The 21,426-nt window shown below is 26.0% G+C and overlaps 1 protein-coding gene across 1 annotated transcript in view; it reads right to left on the bottom strand.

Annotated features, from left to right (window-relative positions):
- Positions 1 to 1,749: 1,749 nt before the first annotated feature.
- Positions 1,750 to 21,426, bottom strand: part of LOC136975144 (uncharacterized) — a 49,515-nt gene continuing 29,838 nt past the window's right edge. Inside the window, 10 exon segments of the mRNA XM_067270169.1 lie at positions 1,750 to 2,206; positions 2,276 to 2,335; positions 2,417 to 2,568; positions 7,039 to 7,077; positions 7,079 to 7,113; positions 7,628 to 7,696; positions 14,866 to 14,914; positions 16,868 to 16,934; positions 18,153 to 18,217; positions 19,167 to 19,236. Coding sequence (XP_067126270.1) covers positions 2,098 to 2,206; positions 2,276 to 2,335; positions 2,417 to 2,568; positions 7,039 to 7,077; positions 7,079 to 7,113; positions 7,628 to 7,696; positions 14,866 to 14,914; positions 16,868 to 16,934; positions 18,153 to 18,217; positions 19,167 to 19,236 — 715 coding nt within the window. The 3' untranslated portion in view covers positions 1,750 to 2,097.

Genomic DNA, 21,426 nt, shown 5'->3' with positions numbered 1-21,426 from the left:
GGTATTTTGAAACTGGATATAGATAAAAAAAAATCTCTTTGAAGATTTTCATATCCATAAACAAAATTAAAAATTTAGCATTCAATTGATTATTTGTTTGAAAATTTTTCAAGATGCAAAATTTTTTTAAACTAACATTTTATGTATGATGTCAGATTTAAAATCAATGTAGTAGAATTTTAAGTAAATGGCTTTTCTTTCATCTAAAAATAACTTGAGAGATATATGATTTAGAAGCTCTAACATTAATGAATTTTGAAATAAAGTAATGAGTAAAACCATGATAAATAGAAAATAATTAAGAAAATTTTTTACAAATTATCATTATTTTATAACTAACACCTTATCAACTACTAAAAATAAAATTATAGTTTAAAAATTATTGTAAGTTATAAACATATTTCGTTCACAAATTTTTAAAATTTTATATCAGCAAACTCACAAACATTGAAACTGATTTGCTTTATATATTAAAGAAATGTATTAAGTATACTTAATAAAGTATTTGGAAATGGTTACTTCTAAGGATAAAAACAAATATGATCATTTAAAATGATCCTTTGTAATTTTTAAACTATAGAATGCCAATTACAGTTTAAAAACTGATTTACTCATCTACAGTTTATAAATTGAAATAAAATGAAAATGATGGAAGACTAATAAATTAATTCCTGATTATATTTTGTTTGGATCATCTAGATGAGCAAACAATTACTTGGAAATTATTTTTGTTATAAAAAAGTCTACTATAAGAAATTTATTACAAACAATATTAATATATTATGACTTAGAAAAATATAAATTAAATAGTTTCAGTGAAAAAATAAAGATCTTTATTTCAGATTTAATTAGTTGCATAGAAAAAGTTATTTTTTATACTCTACTATTAAAACTGTATCATACAAATTTTCACAAATGTATCTTTATTTTATCAATTTTTTTATATTAGAATGACTGTATAAACAGGAATCTATCATTGTCATTTAATTAAATCTAAAAAAAATTATCATCTAATATTCAAAATTTACAGCAATAATGAAATTATTAAGACGGTTTAGTCAAATGTTAAACTCTTCCAGAATTAAAAGAGCTTAAAGCATCATCATCATTATTTTAGAACAGAACAAATCAGAAATTTTTCAAATTAAATTACCAATATCACACGTTTTCGAAATATTTAACGATGGATCATTTCTTAAAACTCAAATTATCTTAAATTATGTGATAATGATGTAGAAATTCTGTTCACAACATTCAATAGTTATTATTATTATTATTATTAGTTTTCATCTGAGTACATAAAAATTTACATTGATATGTCTTATCTTTTTTTTTCAAGTAATAAATGTAATAGATATTTTCCAACATTATATTTGTCATAATTACCATGTTATAGTGTAGTAACTTGAACCCAAAACTATAGTTTTTTAATATTTTAAAATAATGATATTTTATACTTTTAGCAAATGTTCTGACTCTTAATAAATTTATATATAAACAATTTTTTTTTATCAATAAAAATAATTATTGATAAATACCATATGTTTTGTTAATTTTCCTGTGTTTTAAATCACTAATATAATAACAAAAGTTAATGTAAAAATATATATAAAAAAAATCTTTTACTGATAAAAAATATATATAAAGATTGTAGTGATTATTATTCTAAAAAAATTAATCAGATTTAAAATCAATCAATAACAACAACAACAAAAAAAACAATATATAAACTTAAAAAAATATTGTGCCTAATGTCTATTTTCATAGTATATTATATTAATAATTTAAATTTTGCAACAAGTTAATAAATTAAAATAAGTACTTTAAAATACTGTTACTTTTAGATTACTTGCTGAATTCTTCAAAAATCAATAATAAACTGCTGTTATTTGTAATGTACAAATCAATAATCTGTAATAAAATTAAATGGTCCCTCAGATTACTATAAATTCTATATTTGATTTTAACAATTTTTAATTGATCTATAAAATGTATGTATAAAAATGATTTGTTCATCAATTTCTTTATACACTTAACAACAGGAATCAGAATATATTTTATATTTTTCACATTTTTTTTTATAAACTGTTATTTATATTAATGTGTCGTGGATACTTGTAAATTTGTGCTATTAACAGACAAATATTGTTTTGTTGTTTGAAATCCCATCATTCTTTGCAAAGCATCCTGTGTACCAATAACAGAACTGAAAATAATAATAGTATTTTTTATTTGAAAAGATTAAACTAAGTATTATATTAATTAATTTACTTACCCAGCCAAGCCAAATAATATTAACCAACAATCAAAAACACATTCCCACTTTGTAATCGTGCTATAAATAAATAAATACATATATAGTATCATCTTTTTAATTATGAATTAACTATAATATGAGAAAAATTTTAATGCAAACCTTCTGAAAGTGAAAAAATGAAATAATCCAGGTAATATAAAAGCTAATAATGTGCAACATGTTGCTCCAATAAAAGCCATAAGATTTGCAAAATTTGGAACAAGAATTACAATTAAACCAGTTAATGACACCAAAAGCAGACGTAACAGATTCTAGGGAAAAAAAAAGTTGTAAATTATCTGTAAACACATTATTAGTGTTGAAATATTAAATAAATATAATTATAGCATTTATTTAGTACTAATTTTTAAAAGTTATTAAATAATAATAGTTTTCAGAAAAATTCATTATCTAAACTTAAAAGCTACAAATAATTGATAATATATAATTCAGCAGTTTTATATATTTTAATTCTATTTTAAATAAAAAGCAAAGATTTTTCTCGACTGATAGGTATAATGACAATAACTTCTAATGCACATTTTGTTTGTACTTTTCTTGTCTCCAAAACCAGAGTGCACATTAGAAATGGGCACAAAGTCAACTTAATGCAGCCTTGTTTGCATCATTTACTAATTTCTCCACTCAATAATTTGTGTATATTAAGTATAGATGTGGTATACATTCTTCCCACTACTTCAGTTTTAATTTTGACTTTGGAACTTAATATAATTATAGTAAGACCCCGCTTAACGCAGGGACAAAGTGTAGACGACAAAGTGCTAAATGAAACACACTTCTGTAAAAGGAATACTTTTTGAACTTTTTGATTGATAAACTTTACAAGTTTTAGAAGATGATTCCATTAATCGTATAAAGATAAGCCACACAGCCTAGGGGTCATTTTGTACGAGACTAGATTTTTCCGACATAACTAAAGATATAATTATTCAGTATAATTCTAGAAAGACCAAAAAAAAACTTAAATATTTTTTTAGCTTTATTCTAAGTGGAATGACCTATTAGAGCAGATTCGGTTAGGTCCTAGTGGGTCAATAGCCTAATGTTCTACTCAGTCATGTGATTTTGTATTTACTATTGTTACATGTGGGATGTTTTATCAGAAATACATCACTAATTTAAATATTTCTCACCTTATATCTTAAATATGATAAAATTGATAATAATAATATTTAGGATAGAAAGCATAAAATAAATATTAAAATTTATGAATTAAATTTAATGTTTTTTAAAATAAAAATGTATAAAATGGTAACTTAAAAATTTAGTATTTATTTTATTAATTTAAAAAGTTTGTTTAATTTAAAGGAAAAAAAGGAATAAATTGAAATTAAATTTTAAATGATTTTAAAAGACTAAACCTGATCTTTTGACCTGATTCCTTTTGCAATAGGTTTTATTTAGCAGCAAAATTAAAAAGAAAAAAAAAGAAAAACAATTTACAGTAAAATTTTCTGACTAATTTTCAAATTTTCCATTACTGATATGCATTTTTATAATCACGAGGCATAATTAAAGCATTTAAATGAAGTGAAATTGTACATATATATTTGGTTTACAATTAAAAAGCAATGAAATCCATTAGGTAAGTCAAATTACTATAAAATTAATTTATCAATATATTGTTATTTCAGATATATTTTACTAACCTGATATATTTAATGAAAATCTAACATAACTGTATCAATATCTTATAAAAATGTTTGAAAAAAATTTTTGCAAACAGTAAACGAAAATTTTATATATATGTGGCTTATAATTTAGAATTTTTAATCAAATAATTTAAATAAATTTTAGGCCTAACTGGAAGAAAAGAATCGGCCTGAAGCGGAACTCAAACCCGGGCCAATTCTTTTCTTCCAGTTAGGCCTAAAATTTATTTAAATTATTTAATTAAAAATTCTAATTATTAAATTTAGCAAGAGATGGCGCCTAACGCCTAACTCTAGTTCCAAATTATCTTAAAATTATTAATATTGCTATAGCCGTTTTCTAGCCCGATAATTCGGCATTGGTTGGAGTCTTTATGTATACAGGTTAGTTGTTGTTTATTTGTTTATAATTTTATTCAAATAAAGAAAAAATTTTTATAAAATACATATAAATGTATGCTGATAAAATATAGTAAATCATTGTTTATACAAATATATAGATTTGAAATGGATTGCAAACAATTAGTACTTTTTCACCTGCCTTTTCAGCATTACTAAAATTGTGTGCGCACATGGTATGTTTATGGACAACTCTATGAAACAGTTTCCATAGCCAGAAATGAAAAAGTTAAAAATCTTCATATAGATATAGATATGCAGAAAACTTCTGTTATCTTATCATCTACAAAAATTTCGTATTTAAAAACATTAAAAAGTTTTAAATAAGGAACTGTTCTTATAAAGGACAATTTAATCATATAAGTAAAATTTATTAATAAAATATATTTTAAAATGACTGAAATTTAAGTTATCTAAATCTACCCTACTGACATTTTAGTAGAATGCAAGGATATAGATTTTTTTTTTTATAGTTATTCTACTATTAATCTTTACATCTCTGAAACAATTTTAATAAATTTTTGCCATAGGTATAAAAGTACATGTATCCCTTGCTTAATGTGGATTTGATTAACATGCAGAATTAATTGCAGCAATCCCTTTATATATGCAGCAGAAGTTTTAATCAACATAGATATACTTTTCTCAGCAAATAAGATGTTGGTGAATTTGCTATTTTTGTACTGAGGATATGTACTTTAAATATTAAAATTCACAGAAGCAATCACAAAACCTTGTGTCTTCTTTTAACGTCCTTTTCGCCTTTCATGTTTTAATTTTAATTATAATTATATTTTTTGTAAATTAAATTTAATGATTGTGCCGAAAGCCTTGGGGATATTTTTAACCGTGTTTTACATATTGAGGCGGAAGAGTAGCCTACAAAAGAAGGTCGACTCCGCCGTAAAGACAGTTGTTTCCCGAGTGCGAAAAGGACGTTAAAAGAAGACACAAGGTTTTGTGATTGCTTCTGTGAATTTTAATATTTAAAGTATGAATTCTGTCCTGGCATGTTTTAATTTTAATTATAATTATATTTTTTGAGGATATGTAGTTTAATTCTGATAGTTGTGAAATTTAACACATTACTGTTAATATGATATTTGTATTTTTATTTAGAAGCTTATTTTAAAACTTTATTTCACCTTTACATCAGATTATAAAAGTGAAATTTTGACTTTTGGAAAAAAAACAACTTTGACAATTAACTCAACAACAATTACAGTTCAGCCTGGTAGGTAACACCATCAATATTGATAAACCCCATTCTCATATGGATATTATCATTGAGCTGTATGTTGGCAATAGGATTATGAGGTACAAATTAGTTAGAAGTCAGTTGGTGCCAAGGTTGGGCTGTAAGATAGATAAGGCAAAACCACTGAGCCCAGACTGGCCAGCTTCTCTAAGGTCATCTTTGCTCTATGTACTGGCACAATGTCATGGTTCATTTTTAGACAAAGTTCTTTGATCTTAGTGTTCACAGTAGAGTTCTTCGTGTATGATGTTGGTTGGAAGCAGCTCCATCAGATGATGCAAATCATTGCCGCCTTCTTCACTATTGCTACAGCCAATTGGTCTTTGTTCAACTTGAACTCTTTAACAAATGTCTTGCAGATGAGATTGCGAGCTTTTGTTGCATTGTGGCCATTTTTGAAGTAATAGAGCAACGGCATGTCAATGTGTTCTTTTAGCATGTGAATATATTACTTAGAATAGTTTCATACTGTCAGTTATTGCTGATGCATCTATTTCAAATCATGTGTGTGATGAAATGCCCTTTGGTTACTATACTTATATATCTACATCAAATAATCTAACACACTTTTTCCAGTAGTTTCTAGAAAAAATTGAAATGTCTAAATTTCATCATTACAACCTGATACAATTATACAAGGGGCATCCAGAAAATAATGAACGTTTGCAACATAGCATTCCATGTAGGTAAATTATCATCATTGATTTAAGGTCAATTTGTTCTCTGATGTGCTAAGCTAGCACGTGTAGTTTTGATAATGGTAGGCTTGTTGTTACTGTTTTGTTAAGGGTTAAAATGTGTACAAAAATGCCAAATGTGAAGTGTTATTCATTTTCTGAATGTGAAGAAATTTCATCCTATAGAAATTCATAAACAAATCATGGAAGTGTATGGTGATCACATTAAACATAATTTTCTCGTGCTTCATTTGTAATCTTTAATCAAGGAGGATAATGTATGACCACACACTACTGCAACCACTCAAACTGTGCTTCAGAAAGTAGCCTGAGATGTTTTCAACCATTCACCATACAGTCCAGACATGGGTCCCAGTGAATTACCTCTTTTCCAGGCTGAAACAGTTTTTTGATGGATTTGGAACATTTTGGAATGGATGACAAGGTGAAAAAAGCTGTCACTAACTGGTTCAAAGAACTGGTGGTGGTCTGTGATAAAGGAATCCAAAAGCTAGTGCCATGTTATAATTGCTTTAATCATAATGGTGACTATGTAAAAAAGTAATTGGTCTTGTACTAATTACTTAGTAATGATAGGAAAAAAACAATAAAACTTTTTTCCTTTTTATGTCCAAATGTTCTTTGTTTTCTGGATGTCCCTCATATTATTCCTTTATCCTATAAGATGAATAGTAAAACATCCTATATATTTAATAAACATAATTTAAGAAATACCTGTTGAAATATTTGATTCTCTTTAGAATCCAAAAATCTTGTTCTCTAATAATCTTGTAACTGGAAACATCATAACTGCAAAAATTACAAAGCATTTTATTCTGTTTATATTAATGAATTTTGTCGTTATATTCTGTTTTAAGGTATTTAATTTATTACATTTAAGGAAAAATTGCTGAAAAAATAAATTATAGCTCTGTTTAAATTTCTACAAATAATAAACAATTATTTATTGTGACATTGTCACAATGCTAAACTGCAATTTTTTTAGATTTCTAAGCACAGTGCTCTTGATTTTTAGTAGTGTCTTGCCCCTGTATGTCATACTTTTCCTGTTAACAAGGGAGTCATGACATTCATCTGACTCTGTTCTGGAGAAAATTTTACATTCATCTGAAGAGTTTCTGTACAAAAATTTTCAGTTTGTTTAAAAAGGCCTGACATTTAGTGAAAATTTTTACCTCTATATTTTTTAAACTCTATATTAATTTTCTCAAGCTTTGACATATTTTTATTAGTTGATACATCTACAACTACAGATATTACATATATATAATACATAAAAAAATATATGAATTTAATTTCATACCTGGATAAGTAAAAAATAAAGACACACACAAAAATAGCTTTACTATCATGGCAAAATCTATTCCATTACCTATAAAATAATAGATAAAAATAATGAATTAATATAACATAAATAATTAAAAATAATAAAAAGCTGAGCTATAGATTAAAATATCAAAAATATATATTAATTTGTGACACAGTAATCTAATATGCAATATATCTATCTAAAAGATTTTAGTAAATTAGTAAATTTATTAATTACAACATTGAAATATTTTTAAAACAATTGATATATATATATATATATATATATATATCAATTGTTTTAAAAATATATATATGGTCTTGTACTAATTACTTAGTAATGATAGGAAAAAAAACAATAAAACTTTTTTATTGTTTTTATTGTTTAATGATAGGAAAAAAACAATAAAACTTGTATATATATATATATATATATCATTCATTCATTATATATATATATATATATATATATATAATTCATTTTTTCAATTGATATATATATATATATATATATATATCAATTGTTTTAAAAATATTTTCAATGTTGTAATTAATAAATTTACTAATTTACTAAAATCTTTTAGATAGATATATTGCATATTAGATTACTGTGTCACAAATTAATATATATTTTTGATATATATATATATATATATATATATATATATCATTCATTTTTTGCTGCTTTATTTAAATTATAAAAAAATACACATCAATAGAAAATTAGAAACTATTTTATTACAAAAAAATGAATTCAAATAATTATTATTTTTTCGTTCTATTGTAACTGAAGAAGGTCAGTGGAACTGGTCAAAAACATTATTTTATTAAATTTGTTGCTGGATTTTAAAGGCGTGATTTTTTGTGATATATCTCTCGTTAGTTCAAAATATATGGATATTTATTATAATTTAAAAAGCCAGTTTTATAAAATGTCATATAGAATACAAAAGCTTCCACTTATTATAAAATTATACTTTTGATTCTTAAATTTTATTTTATTTAAATTATAAAAAATATTTTTAGGTTTTCTATTTATATCTTTAAAAATCACAATTTAAAATATGGATTTATTGAAATAAAATCTTTTTGCAATAAAAATAATTATTCATATTAATATTAAAAACGACTTTGACATGAGATAAGGAGAATCAAACAAATTTAAATTACTACAGATATATTATCAAACTTATTTAAAAATTAATAATTTATAATAGATTTCAATATAATATTTAAATAAATATTCTGATTTAAATTTATAGAAAATAAATTAGCTTAAATTTTTAATTTTTCAAATAGTTTAAACTAGAGTGTTTTAATTTTATGTCATGTCTTTAAAAATTCCATAATGAATCATTATGTTTATTCTTTGATAATTCCAAATTACTAACAGTCTATGATTTGCAAGTTTTTATATTTACAAAGTATCAAAGCAAATATTTAATAAACAATTTATTACTTTTAAATATATATTTAAATATATTATCTGAATTAAATATTCTAAAGTAAATCAAAAAATACCTAAGTTAATAATGGACAATTTAAGAATTATAAACTCATAAATAAAATTATTATTTCATGTTCACATATTAATTACTGGCCTAAGCATCTGACATTGTCTGGAAAACTGTAATAAAGATGTTGCCATTGCATAAAAGTTTTTATAGCTAAATAATAGCACATGTAGATTATATAGGAAACTTGTTGAACAGTTACAATCTACATGTGAATGGTGCTCTATAAAGTTTCAAAAAATATATATAAGTATAATGTTCCAAATCATTAACCGAACTAACACTTGGAACTGATGGATAGTATAGCCTGAAAAATAATCGAATTATCAATATGGATCATGAATAAAAATTTTTAGAATTTATTCCTAATTATTAAATTTTATGTAATAATGCAACTTTAATCATTTATCTTTATAGGCCAATTTGGATATTAAATTAATTAAAAATGAATTTAATGTCCAAAATAGTCTGAAAAATATGATGCAATTCAAGCTTAGTTTTGGTTCAAGCTAACTAAATAAACAATATATTGATTGGAATAGAAGCAAAACTGAAAGGCAAGATGAATTAATCCATGCTTTATTTATGGAATAATATAAAAATAGTTTTCTGTTTTTGCTTAATTTTGATGTAAAAATTGACTTATTAAGCAGTAAAATTATGTTTTATTTGATAAAAATAGAAAATGTGTTTATTGGTCGTGAACTCATGCCCTTAACAATAAGCTACCATCCAGGAATTGTATAAATAGTCAAAAATACTTATTATCTATCTATATATTATTATTATTATTCTTTATTAGCGTAATATGGGAAATTCCCGTTACAAGGGGGGAAATCGTAGTAAAGCGGAACAATAATAAATATGGCTGTACAATTTTGTATTATTTCTAAGTTACAATTTATATCAATTAGCTCTATGATTCGCTTTCTATGTTTTTACTTACATTCTCAGACATTTTAATATATTTATTGAAAAAGTTATATAACCTAATTAACACTGTTGCACTTATTTGAAATAAGTTGTTATAGAATTTCGTGATTGGTTTACTGTTAGACAGGTCAGTAATACCAAATTGATATCTGATCTCTGTACATTCCTTACATACACAAATTATATGATAAATCGAGTTTTGTTCTTTACATAAGTTACACAAATTGTCCTTGATATTCAGATAATTCTGATTGACTATTACATAAAAACTATTCAATCGGAGTTGCATGTAAAATCTTTTCATCGCGAATGGAATGGGAAAATGCAAATAAACAGACGAAGGAGGGAAATTTAAATTGTCAATATACCATGGATGAAATTTAGAGCTCTGTAGTTTATCCATTTCTTGATGGATTGTATTGTTAAACATGTTTTCTATTAGAATGGAGTACCCAAAATTCCAATCTGCTTCCGTATTATTAAATAGTGTAGGTGATATTCCATATTTTGCCAGCATTTGACAAAATTTATTATACCAATTATTTACATAATTTTTCTTTGTCTCATTTAGACTCTTAAGTTTTTTTAATATAGTGTCTATCCAAATATTATGACTATTAGTCAATCTTTTATAGAATTTTAGAATTCTTAATACCAAATAAGACTCCAGTTGTAACCGATTTGTATCATGTCGGATCGCATATCCGGGTACAGCTCTGTCTAAGCCATATATTTTCCTTATGTATAATAATTGAATTTTTTCCAGTCGGGATATCCAGTCCATGCCCCATATCGGAAAGCCATAACATACTGAATTTATGACTATTGTTGAAAAGAGCTGCATTTGTTTCTGTATAGAGTTTATTCTTATTTTAATTAATAAGTGAATAAAGTTATTAATTAATTTGTGTGCTTTGTTCCATACATATTGCGCATGAGCTTCAAAAGATAAAGTTGAAGATAAGCTGATTCCCAGGTACGAAACCTCCTCGACTACTTTTAGTTTATCATTTAAAAGGTAAAAATTATAATCTTGTCTAGACAGTCTTCCACCCCTTCGGAATATCTGTACATACGTTTTGTTTGGATTAATTTTTAAACCTAGTTGTAAGAAGTATTTCTGCATTATATTAATTTTTCTCTGTAGACCCATTTTAGTGTTCGAAATTAACACAATGTCATCTGCATATTGAATTGAGTGAATTAACTGATTCTCTATCAAAATCCCATCCTCTTCTTTATTAAATTGCCCATTAATGTCGTAAATCATAAAATTGAATAAGTGAGGCGATAGTGGATCACCCTGCAGAAGACCACCATAAATATCAAATGGTGGGTATACATTTTTTCCACATTTAATTGTAACAGAGTAATGACCAAATAAAAACTTTATAGCATTAATAAACAAAGTATCCGCACCATGGTTTTTTAGTTTATCACATAGTGTTCCTATTGGAACCGAATCAAAAGCCTTTTCTAGGTCCAAATAGACTGTATATAATTTGTGTCTTTTTCTAGATAAATGGATTTGAATGATTGAGATTAATGTAAATAATGCTGTTTCTGTTCCACTCTTTTTAGTAAATGCAAATTGGGTGTCTGAAATCAGGGAATTTGCTTCCAACCATTGAATAAATCTTGTCGCCAAGATTGATGTAAAAATCTTCCTTAATGAAGAGAGAATTGCGATAGGTCTATAGTTGCTAGGATTTAAATCATCGCCTTTTTTAAATATCATTCGGAAATATGACGAGCACCATGACTCAGGGTAAATACTGTTTTCATACATATAATTAAAACTAAGTGCTAACAATTCAGCCGTATCGAATGGTAATCTTTTTAAAAAACTATTTGGAATGGAATCAGGTCCCACAGCAGTGGTTTCTTTTAATTTTTTTATAATGTTTACTATTTCTAGAGCCTGAATTGGCGAATTTAATACACCCTCATTTCTGTTCATTGTATCCTGTCCTGATTCTAGAGTATTATTTATATTATTTGCCTTCCTTTTTCCAAAAAATTCAAACCATTTTTCAAAGGCAACAAACACTTGCTTTTCCTCATTTATCCTCGGTCGATATTTTTTAACTGTTGACCAGAAAAAATTATTGTTTTTCTCAGTAAGTAATTTTTGATTAATCATATTGAAATGTTTCTTTTTCTTCGCCTTTATAAGATTATTATATCCTTTTCTTGAATCTATATATTCCTTTAATTGTTCTCTTAATCGATGTTTACGAAATAATGCCAATGCATGTTCTTTTTTTCTCTTAGCTCTATAACACTCCATATCAAACCATTCTTGCTTAAATTTATATTTCTTCTTATTTAAGTTTTTAGTTTTATGACAATTCGGTTCTATAATATAGTCTTTAAAAATTTTTATTAAAGAATTATATATTTCTCCAATCTGTACTCTATGGATTAATTTGATTCTTTCTCCTATTTCACTTTCGTATTTTCTAATGTTAAATCTACATTTAATCTCTTGTAAGTTCTCTTTTATGTTTTTCTTTTCGCACAATAATAGGTTAGGCAGGTCTTCTCCTATAATGAATTGTAAAGGGAAGTGATCGGATAGATCGTTATCTAACACCTTAAATTCAGTACAGTGGTCCAATATAAATTCTGAACATATTATATAATCTATAACCGATGCTCCTCTTGGAGACAGGAAGGTATGTCTGCCAGGATAATCCTCTATAGTACGACCATTTAGTATGTATAAATCGTGACTTTTGGCAAGTTTAAGTAAAAAGTTTCCTTTTTTATTACTTCCTGTGTCAGAGCTATTCCTTATATTGTAAATTATTCGATTATTTCCTTTATAATATGAATCGTTGTAATTTCCAATTCTGGCGTTAAAATCGCCTATAATTAACCATAATGGAGTAAAATGTAACCAGTTCGATAAAATCTTTTCAATTTCTTGATAAGGACTTTGAAGCGTTTCATAAGGCGGAATATAATTGACTATTATTGCCAGATATCTTTCGGAAAAACTACTAAGTTTTTTTGTTTCCAATTTAATCAATGAAAATATTAAATATGAACTTGTATAAGAATAAATCAAGCTCCCCAAAGTTTTATTCATTATTAACATAATTCCACCTTTAGGCCTGCCTACACCAGGATTTTTTAATGCAGGGACCATTATGTAATCAAAAGCCCGTAAAATATGTATGTTGTTTGTGGTTAATTTATTAATCCAAGTTTCTTCTATACCTATTATATCATACTTCTCCATCATCTTTTTTAAATAAGTTGAAGAGAACTTATTTCTGAATCCTTGGACAGTCCAAGTGAGTATTCTAATTCCAGACTCTTTCATATATTCCATTTTAGATTTATCGCACTTACTACTATTATTATTAAGAACATTAGTATTATTGGGTAAATTTAGTAATTGAAATTTACATCTAAAAAAGTTTTAGTATCCACTAGGCAGTTATTTGTAAAACTGTATGTAATTTTCTTATTCTTATAAATGATATAGTCATTTCTTAGTAAAATCTGGACACCTTTTTTCTTAGCCTCTATATAATATGGAAGAATTTTGGCTCTACGATCTCTTGTTTCTTGGGTAAAGTCAGATGACATGCGCAAATTATTATATGGCTCTTCCAATGAAACTTTTTTATAATTATAAAAATAAGATAAAGTTTGGTTCTTCCTTTGGACATTATTTAAAGAAATTTTTAGAATAGTCGGTTTTTCCTTTTTAATTATATAAATGTCTTTAATTTCCTCTAATTTAAAGTCTGTTATTTTTAAGGTCTCCTGAATAAATTTAACTAGGCTTTCTTTTATAATTGTATTTTCTTCTATTGGGTATCCGAATAACATTAGGTTAGTTTGCTTAATTATATTTAAAGTGTTATTTACCATATATTGCTGGGCTTCCATTTTTCTGTCAAGGTCAGGAACTATTGCTTCAAGTTGATTTACCTTCTGCTCCAACAGGCCAAACTTTGTTTTGAATTCCTTTAGCTCCTGGTGAATTAAACTTATTTCGGATTTAAGATCCAAAATTTGTTCAGTTATGGCTTTATGAGAAGCTTGTACAAGTTTTGACAGTTGTTCTATGCTGGTTGTTATCGAATTGTCATCTCTCTCCCTCACTTCACCATAGTTTTCCAACATGGACTCCTTTTCCTTTTCTCTCTCATTTTCATGTGTTATTTCCGTCCCTTCCTTCTCCTTGGATGATGTATGTTGTCTACGGAACATTGTATCCACACAAGCTGCTTTAGACATCTTAACTGTACTTGTACTTCTAGTCAGTGGTGGTCGTCCTCTCTTTGGCGGAGAATGTGACAATGGACCTGGGTTTTGTTCTATCCCAGCCATTATCAGCTTTATCCGTATAATTATTAATAAATATACCTGAATTAACCACAAATTTATCGATAAAAGTTTCTTTTTTTCATACCAAAAAAGCTCTGACTTAATTTGCACCATCATGATTAAACGCCTGGAGCGCCCCCCCATTATCTATCTATATATAAAAATACTTATTATCTAAATACTATATATATATATATATATATATATACACACATACATATACTTATATAGATAATATAAGTATAAGTATTTATACTTATATTATCAAATTATCACTACTTAATTAATTTTTAGACTAATTACCTAAAAAACAAAAATGTTTAAAAAATTTTACATACTTTTCATTACAAATACTTCCTTTTTTATTTTTAATTTATCTTAGAAAGCATAATATTGAACAAATTTTTTATATTAAAAATATAACTAAAATTATTCTTACCACAAGGCAAATTTAATGTAATAATTTCATTAGTTTCAGATCCAAATGACTGAAAATAATTAAATAAATATTATAATTAGAAATTATGTTAATTTATGTTATTAATTTTTTATTAACTTATTTGTTACAATGTTTTCAACTCAACTCAAATTCAAAACATTTTTAACAAAACAATCAACAATTCAAATTAAAGAAATATATTTACATATTACAGTTTAAATAATTTGTAAAAAGTGAATTATAAATTAGTAAGTTCAATCTATGTAAAAATTTACATAATATTTTTGTATTGATATTTCATATGAAATTTAATGCAATACAATTATTTGAAAAAAAAATACTTTTTCCCCTCTCAAACTTAATGTAATACATTACTGTATATTTATAAAATAGTTATTCCACAATAAAGCTAAAATTCAATAAATTCATGATTTATTTTTCAAATTTAACAAATTTGATTATTAACAAAAACACCTGTCATTGCAAATAACAGTATTATAATATAAATTGATCTATTTACTATAATAATAATAATACTAATATACCATACAAATAATATAAATTCATCAATAATTTTGAAACAAACATGCGATAATCAATAAAGCCAAACAAACTGCCAAATTATCAGGCTATAATATGGCTATGCAATTAATTAAATACTAAATAATTTGCTCATGAACTCAGCCATAGTACTGAATACAATAACTTGCTCTATAGCACCAGCTGGCTGAGTACTACAGAGAAAGGCCTTGAATGCTTAAGTTCTCCCCAGTCAGCATCTGATTGATCAGTATGGTTATATCTAAATTAATAGTCCTGGAAGTAAAGTTAGCTTAGGAGTCCAGGTAGTATAATTGGGAATACAACTGCATGGTAAGCAGGAGTTTAGGTTTAAGTTCCACTTTGGGCTGATTCTTTTCTTCCAAAAAATTCTAAATTAAATTTAGTATGAGATAGAAACATAACTCATACCACTAGACAAATTATTTAGTATTTAATTAATTACATAACCATATTATATACCGATAATTTGGCAATTTGTTTGGATTTAACTGTAAATTGTGTTTTCGAGTTGATTTACAATAATCAATCAATAGTTAATCAATTTGCCAATTATCTAATTTAACAAATATCATTAAGCTAAATAATATAACAAAGCCAATAAATTTAATCTTTTCATTACAGGAATAGATGAAATGGTAAATAGTGACGACAAATTTGGGTGAAATTTGGATGGTTTTTGGAATTTATTTGACCTGAAACAGGAAACTGTTTGACCAAACAGAAAGTAACTATTGAAGGCATCATCTTATCAATAAAGTTAAAACAGAAAAACCACATATTCTTTTCAGATTACTTAAACATTTAAGACTATGTATTACATTTTCATTTACAGTGTAGTACACAGAATTACATATAATGCATTAATAAATAAATTTTCTTGCTGTATAGTGTTAATCAATACACAGCATTTTTAAAATATTTTTTTGCTGCATTGTCTACACAGTGGCCTGTGTAGGGATACTACATATACTACATATGCCTGGAATACTACATATACTATGGGTGAGTTGTCTAGTAAAGCAGCTTTAATACAGAGGGCTAAGCAAACCAATCACTTAGTTTGTTTCAAATATTAATGACTGAAATGAACTATGTCATTGGTTTGCTCATCCAGCTATATTAAAGCCATTTTATTAGGCATCTCACCTTATTTAATACTATTGGACAGTACTATATATAGTAATCTGTATCCATTATATTTTCATTACCCCTTTGACAACACAAAAAACATTATCAGTTTTTCTAACTTTTGGAGGTGACCTTCTTAAAGATATTTCACTATGTTTCATAATAAATTGTTGACACAATTAATTATTAATTTTTCAGAAGTTTATTATTGTTCACATTAATATAATTACAGTATAATTTTAGTATATATGGTAAGGTTATAACCATTATCATTTGTAAATGTAAACAAAATAAAAATGATAAAACTTACCATATAACCAGACACTCCAAATGCAATGTAAAGTAATGTGACCACAGAAAGAGTTCCCAGAAGATATCTTAAATAAAAAATCATCATGATAAAAAACATTGATGTTAATGTATTATTAAATAAATTTTAAAAATAAAATATAAATTACCTGTAATCTATTTATAATAAAGTAATATCTATGTGATTCAGAAAATCTTTTGGGTTACATTTAATTTTAGTATGATTATGAGTGATATAAAAGACAAATGTAAAATATTTAAATAATTTGGAGTTAATGGGGGTCACAGCTAAAAACTGCATACATAAAAAAAATGATTAATATTTAATAACTGGCAGTTTAAGCCAATTTAGAATAAAATAATAAAAGATTACTAACCTAATATATTAATAAGTTATACTTTTTATGATAACAGAACAATGAGATAAAACAGAACAGTACAACATTAAAAAATGGAACAGTCATGAAAAATTTTGTGGACATCTGTTAGACTAAGTTACACAAACTGCTACTGCTTATGATATTAAAAAGGAACACTTTTAACTTTCAAACAAAATCTATTTAGGTAAAAAAATAGTAAAAGAACATGGCCGGCATTATTTACATTTAATAAGTAAAAAATATAAATGTGACTTTTTCATATAGGTAAACACCTTGCTTTTGTCCTTTTTCACTGTTCCATCAGCAATCCTTAAAAATTCACAAAGTCATGCCGGCCACGTTCCTTTACTATTTTTTTACTTAAATGTAATATTATGATAGTGGCAAAGAACACCAGAGGACGCTCTACCTGTTTTTATATTTTTACATTTTTTGTGGAGGCAGTAGCCTAAAAAGGAAGGTCGTCTCCATAACTTTATGAATTTTTAAGGATTGCTAATGGTATAACAGCGAAAAAGAAGGACAAAAGAAAGGTGTTTACCTATGTGAAAAAGATCGTGTTTATATTTTTTATTTATTAAATAAAAAAATTATTTAATTACTAATGATTTTGACCTACTGTAATGGTCTTCAGATAACCAGAACAGATATATCTATAGGTTCTATATTTGTTCTATTTTTTTGTTGTTCTGGTTGAGTTTATCTGAAGACCATTACAGTAGGTCAATCATTAGTAAATCATTAAATAGATTTTGCTGGAAAATTCAGTGTTGATTTATTTTCTCAAAGACATTCCATTATAGTTGAATATTCACTACTCTGCTTATGATTCATCATTTACATTAAGAAAGTTATAGATAAAATTTTTCTTTACTACATTTAAACTTATAAATATAATATAAATACCTAGAAAATTTATTTCTAACTTTCACTGATAATGATTCTTCTAAAGATAATATCATTCCTGCACCCTAAAAAAAATAAAGTTTTTATTTATAAAATAGTTTAAATTTTTCCTTCTGATGTTTCACTAAATCAATAAAATGAGCAAAAACTATTGACATAAACAGCTTAAAATGCAGATTATAAATTTAGAAATAAAGGACATTATAACAGATTAACATGACAATATCCTCTATAACTTTTTAATTTAACAAAAACACATGTTAAGTTATTAAATGATAAATTATAATACAGTAGAGTCCTGCAAATTTGACTTAATGTGGACTGAGAAGGTGATGAGTTACCGAAATGATGAGTTTTACAGTAAGCGATGATGCTAATGTAAATAGAATTTTCATAGAGGTATTATATGGGCAAATCTGTGTATGTATCAATTACATACCAATTGTGAATTTTCTACTTATAGTTATATTTTAATTAAAAAAAAAAACCATTTACTATTTGATAGTTACTTTTGAGTTAGTGACATTTTGTAGTGGAATCTTGAAAAACAGTTATATTCTTCATTAACATCTGGAATTGATGCTATTAATTAACAAGTGTCACCAGTGAATAATGATAACTTATTTGTTGGAATAATGAGTTTTATGGAATGTTAAGTTATCAATAGTCAAGTTTCCAGGATTCTACTGTGCTAAAAAAAATCTTATTTTTAATGATATACCAAATTATTAAATGCTTTTCTAATTTAAAGTTGGCAATGAGTAATTACATGATTGATGCTAATCATGTAACAATATATTTTATTAAAAAAATTAAATGAAGTAAGTAATTTTTTCAAATCAACTACAGTTCAAACTATCAGAATTATTTGTACATATGTATTATTCATTATTGAAATTTCAAGTAATCCAACATTTAAAATTTGAAATTCATTATAACTTATTATAATACTGAACTGTTTTCAACAATATTAGTTTTAAATATATTAAATAAATATATATCAGTTTACTTTACCTCATAGCAATAAATTGCCATTGCAAAGAAAAATGGAAATCCTTTCAATGAAAATTCTTTTGGATGAAACCTTAAAGAATTAGATATATCATATCATACACATTGCATTAGAAAAAAAAATTAGTATTTTGTATAAACCTTTTCAAATATAAAAAAGTTAAGAAATTTTAGTTTTAAATTAAAAGATTCTAATTCCATTTAGCAAAATAGTAAATGAAGCAAAATGATTTTTAGATTGATTGATTCAATAATTTTGTTAATCAATTTAAGAGGGAGTACACAGGCAGAACAATTTCAATGTGGACCATGGTTCAAAATTCTACTGCTTGCCCCTCCTCCTCCAACACTACTCACTATAAAAAACAGCACTTGCATCCACAAAAAAGCCTTTAGCCCTTGACTAAAAAAGAAATCATCCTGACCCATGATCAAAACAATGATTATTTTGATGATGGGTTTTGTGTTGGCTCAGTATCTTGGCTTGGCCAAACCATTTTGCACCATTGCAGTTCCACTACTAAGAATTTTTCATTGGAATCATTTGAATAATTCAAAAATTTAACTATAAATTTCTCTAATTTGAATAAATTTAAATTTCAAATTATGTACAATTTCACATTTTTCATATAAAATCATACCCTTGCCCAGCAGAATTAAATAAATAAAAAACTTAATCAAACACCTTAATATTCGCTGAGAGATTTTTAATGTAACGAACAAACGTTTTCGATCTAATCGTTAGATCGAAAACGATAAGAACCTGACGATGATCTAACGATTAGATCGAAAACGTTTGTTCGTTACATTAAAAATCTCTCAGCGAATATTAAGGTGTTTGATTAAGTTTTTTATTCACATTTTTCAAATACATAAATACTATATATCACAGAAATTGACAATAAAAAAAATATGGCTTTGCAAAGGAATGGAATATACAACCGATTTTTCCAGGATGAAAACACCATCCCTGTCATCATGCCAACAATTGGTTTAGCTCAAGTGAAAATTCACACCAAAGGCATTAAAGAGCATTTTAAGTACCTTTTTATTGTTGGCTAGTGCTTTTGATGTAGATAAGAACATCGTCCTCAGGCAGTAATTAGAAACAAACAGATTTCGAATGGGTTTAAATTTAAACAATAATGGCATTAGCCATTTGTAACATAATGTAACATTAAGAATATATGGAACATAATTTAAAAGATTAATTTGAAACGTGTAACAACAATGCACATGCACCTTAATTTGTAGTGAAGATGGGGGTAGATGCAGAACTCTGATTAACCAAATGTTCAATTATCTGAACCACCACTTGTTCTCCTTTCTCTCTTCCCTACTAACATCACACTGAAATTCTCTTACATTCACTGTGAATGTGGCTCCAATCATGTCTGTGAACTCATGGAAATGAAAATATGTTGTTCTTACCATGGAAGAAAATGTTAAGATCATCAATGCATAGAAAAAAAAGCATCTGGGAAATTGCTGAAAAATATGACATGGGAGCAACTACTGTATCAGAATTATTAAGAAAAATGGTAATGAAATATTGCAGTTTGCTTCTATTGTAGAAAATAGTTTGATGTGACAGATCTAAATGATCAATAGGATGCAACTCACACATTAATGAATAAATAAATACAGTACATATATAATATTGTGCTGCTACTCTGTAATTTCCTTGTTAATCCTCTTATACAAATTTCTGATTATCTGAATCACTTACAGAATAAATCAATTTGAATAATTGGAGTTCTATCATACTGCAAGCACATAACTGTGTAAGTAGGCAGTGATGTAATAAGTGAATCAACCAATCAGAAACAAAATAAACAGCATTCCAATTTCACTTTTAAAACAGTTTCTCTGTGTTTTGCCAAATTTTCCCAATTAATGTCTATAGCCTTATGAGGACACTATTTTATTGTATTTGCCATATTATTATTTTTTCTATCACAAATTTCCCTGAAACTTTTAATTTTCCCCGAACCTTGTCTGCACAATTGGACAAATTCTGCATCCTTAGTCACAAGCACAGCCTTGTACTCATAACAAGATCAAAACATCTGTACTAGAAGATATTAAAAAGATATTTATATTAAATTATGTACAAAACTGCAATGAATAGCTGTCAGTAAGAAAATGTTCCAGATGGAATTTCATTATTTATATAAAGTTGTAATCATTTGTTTAAAGTAAAATAACTTTTGGTAAAAAAGATACAGACAAGAATTACACTATTTTTCAAACAAATATCTAA

Source organism: Centruroides vittatus, unplaced genomic scaffold (assembly GCF_030686945.1).
Source record: "Centruroides vittatus isolate TY-2023 unplaced genomic scaffold, ASM3068694v2 contig_364, whole genome shotgun sequence".
Lineage (NCBI taxonomy): Eukaryota > Metazoa > Arthropoda > Arachnida > Scorpiones > Buthidae > Centruroides > Centruroides vittatus.
This window is presented reverse-complemented; position numbering and strand designations above follow the sequence as displayed.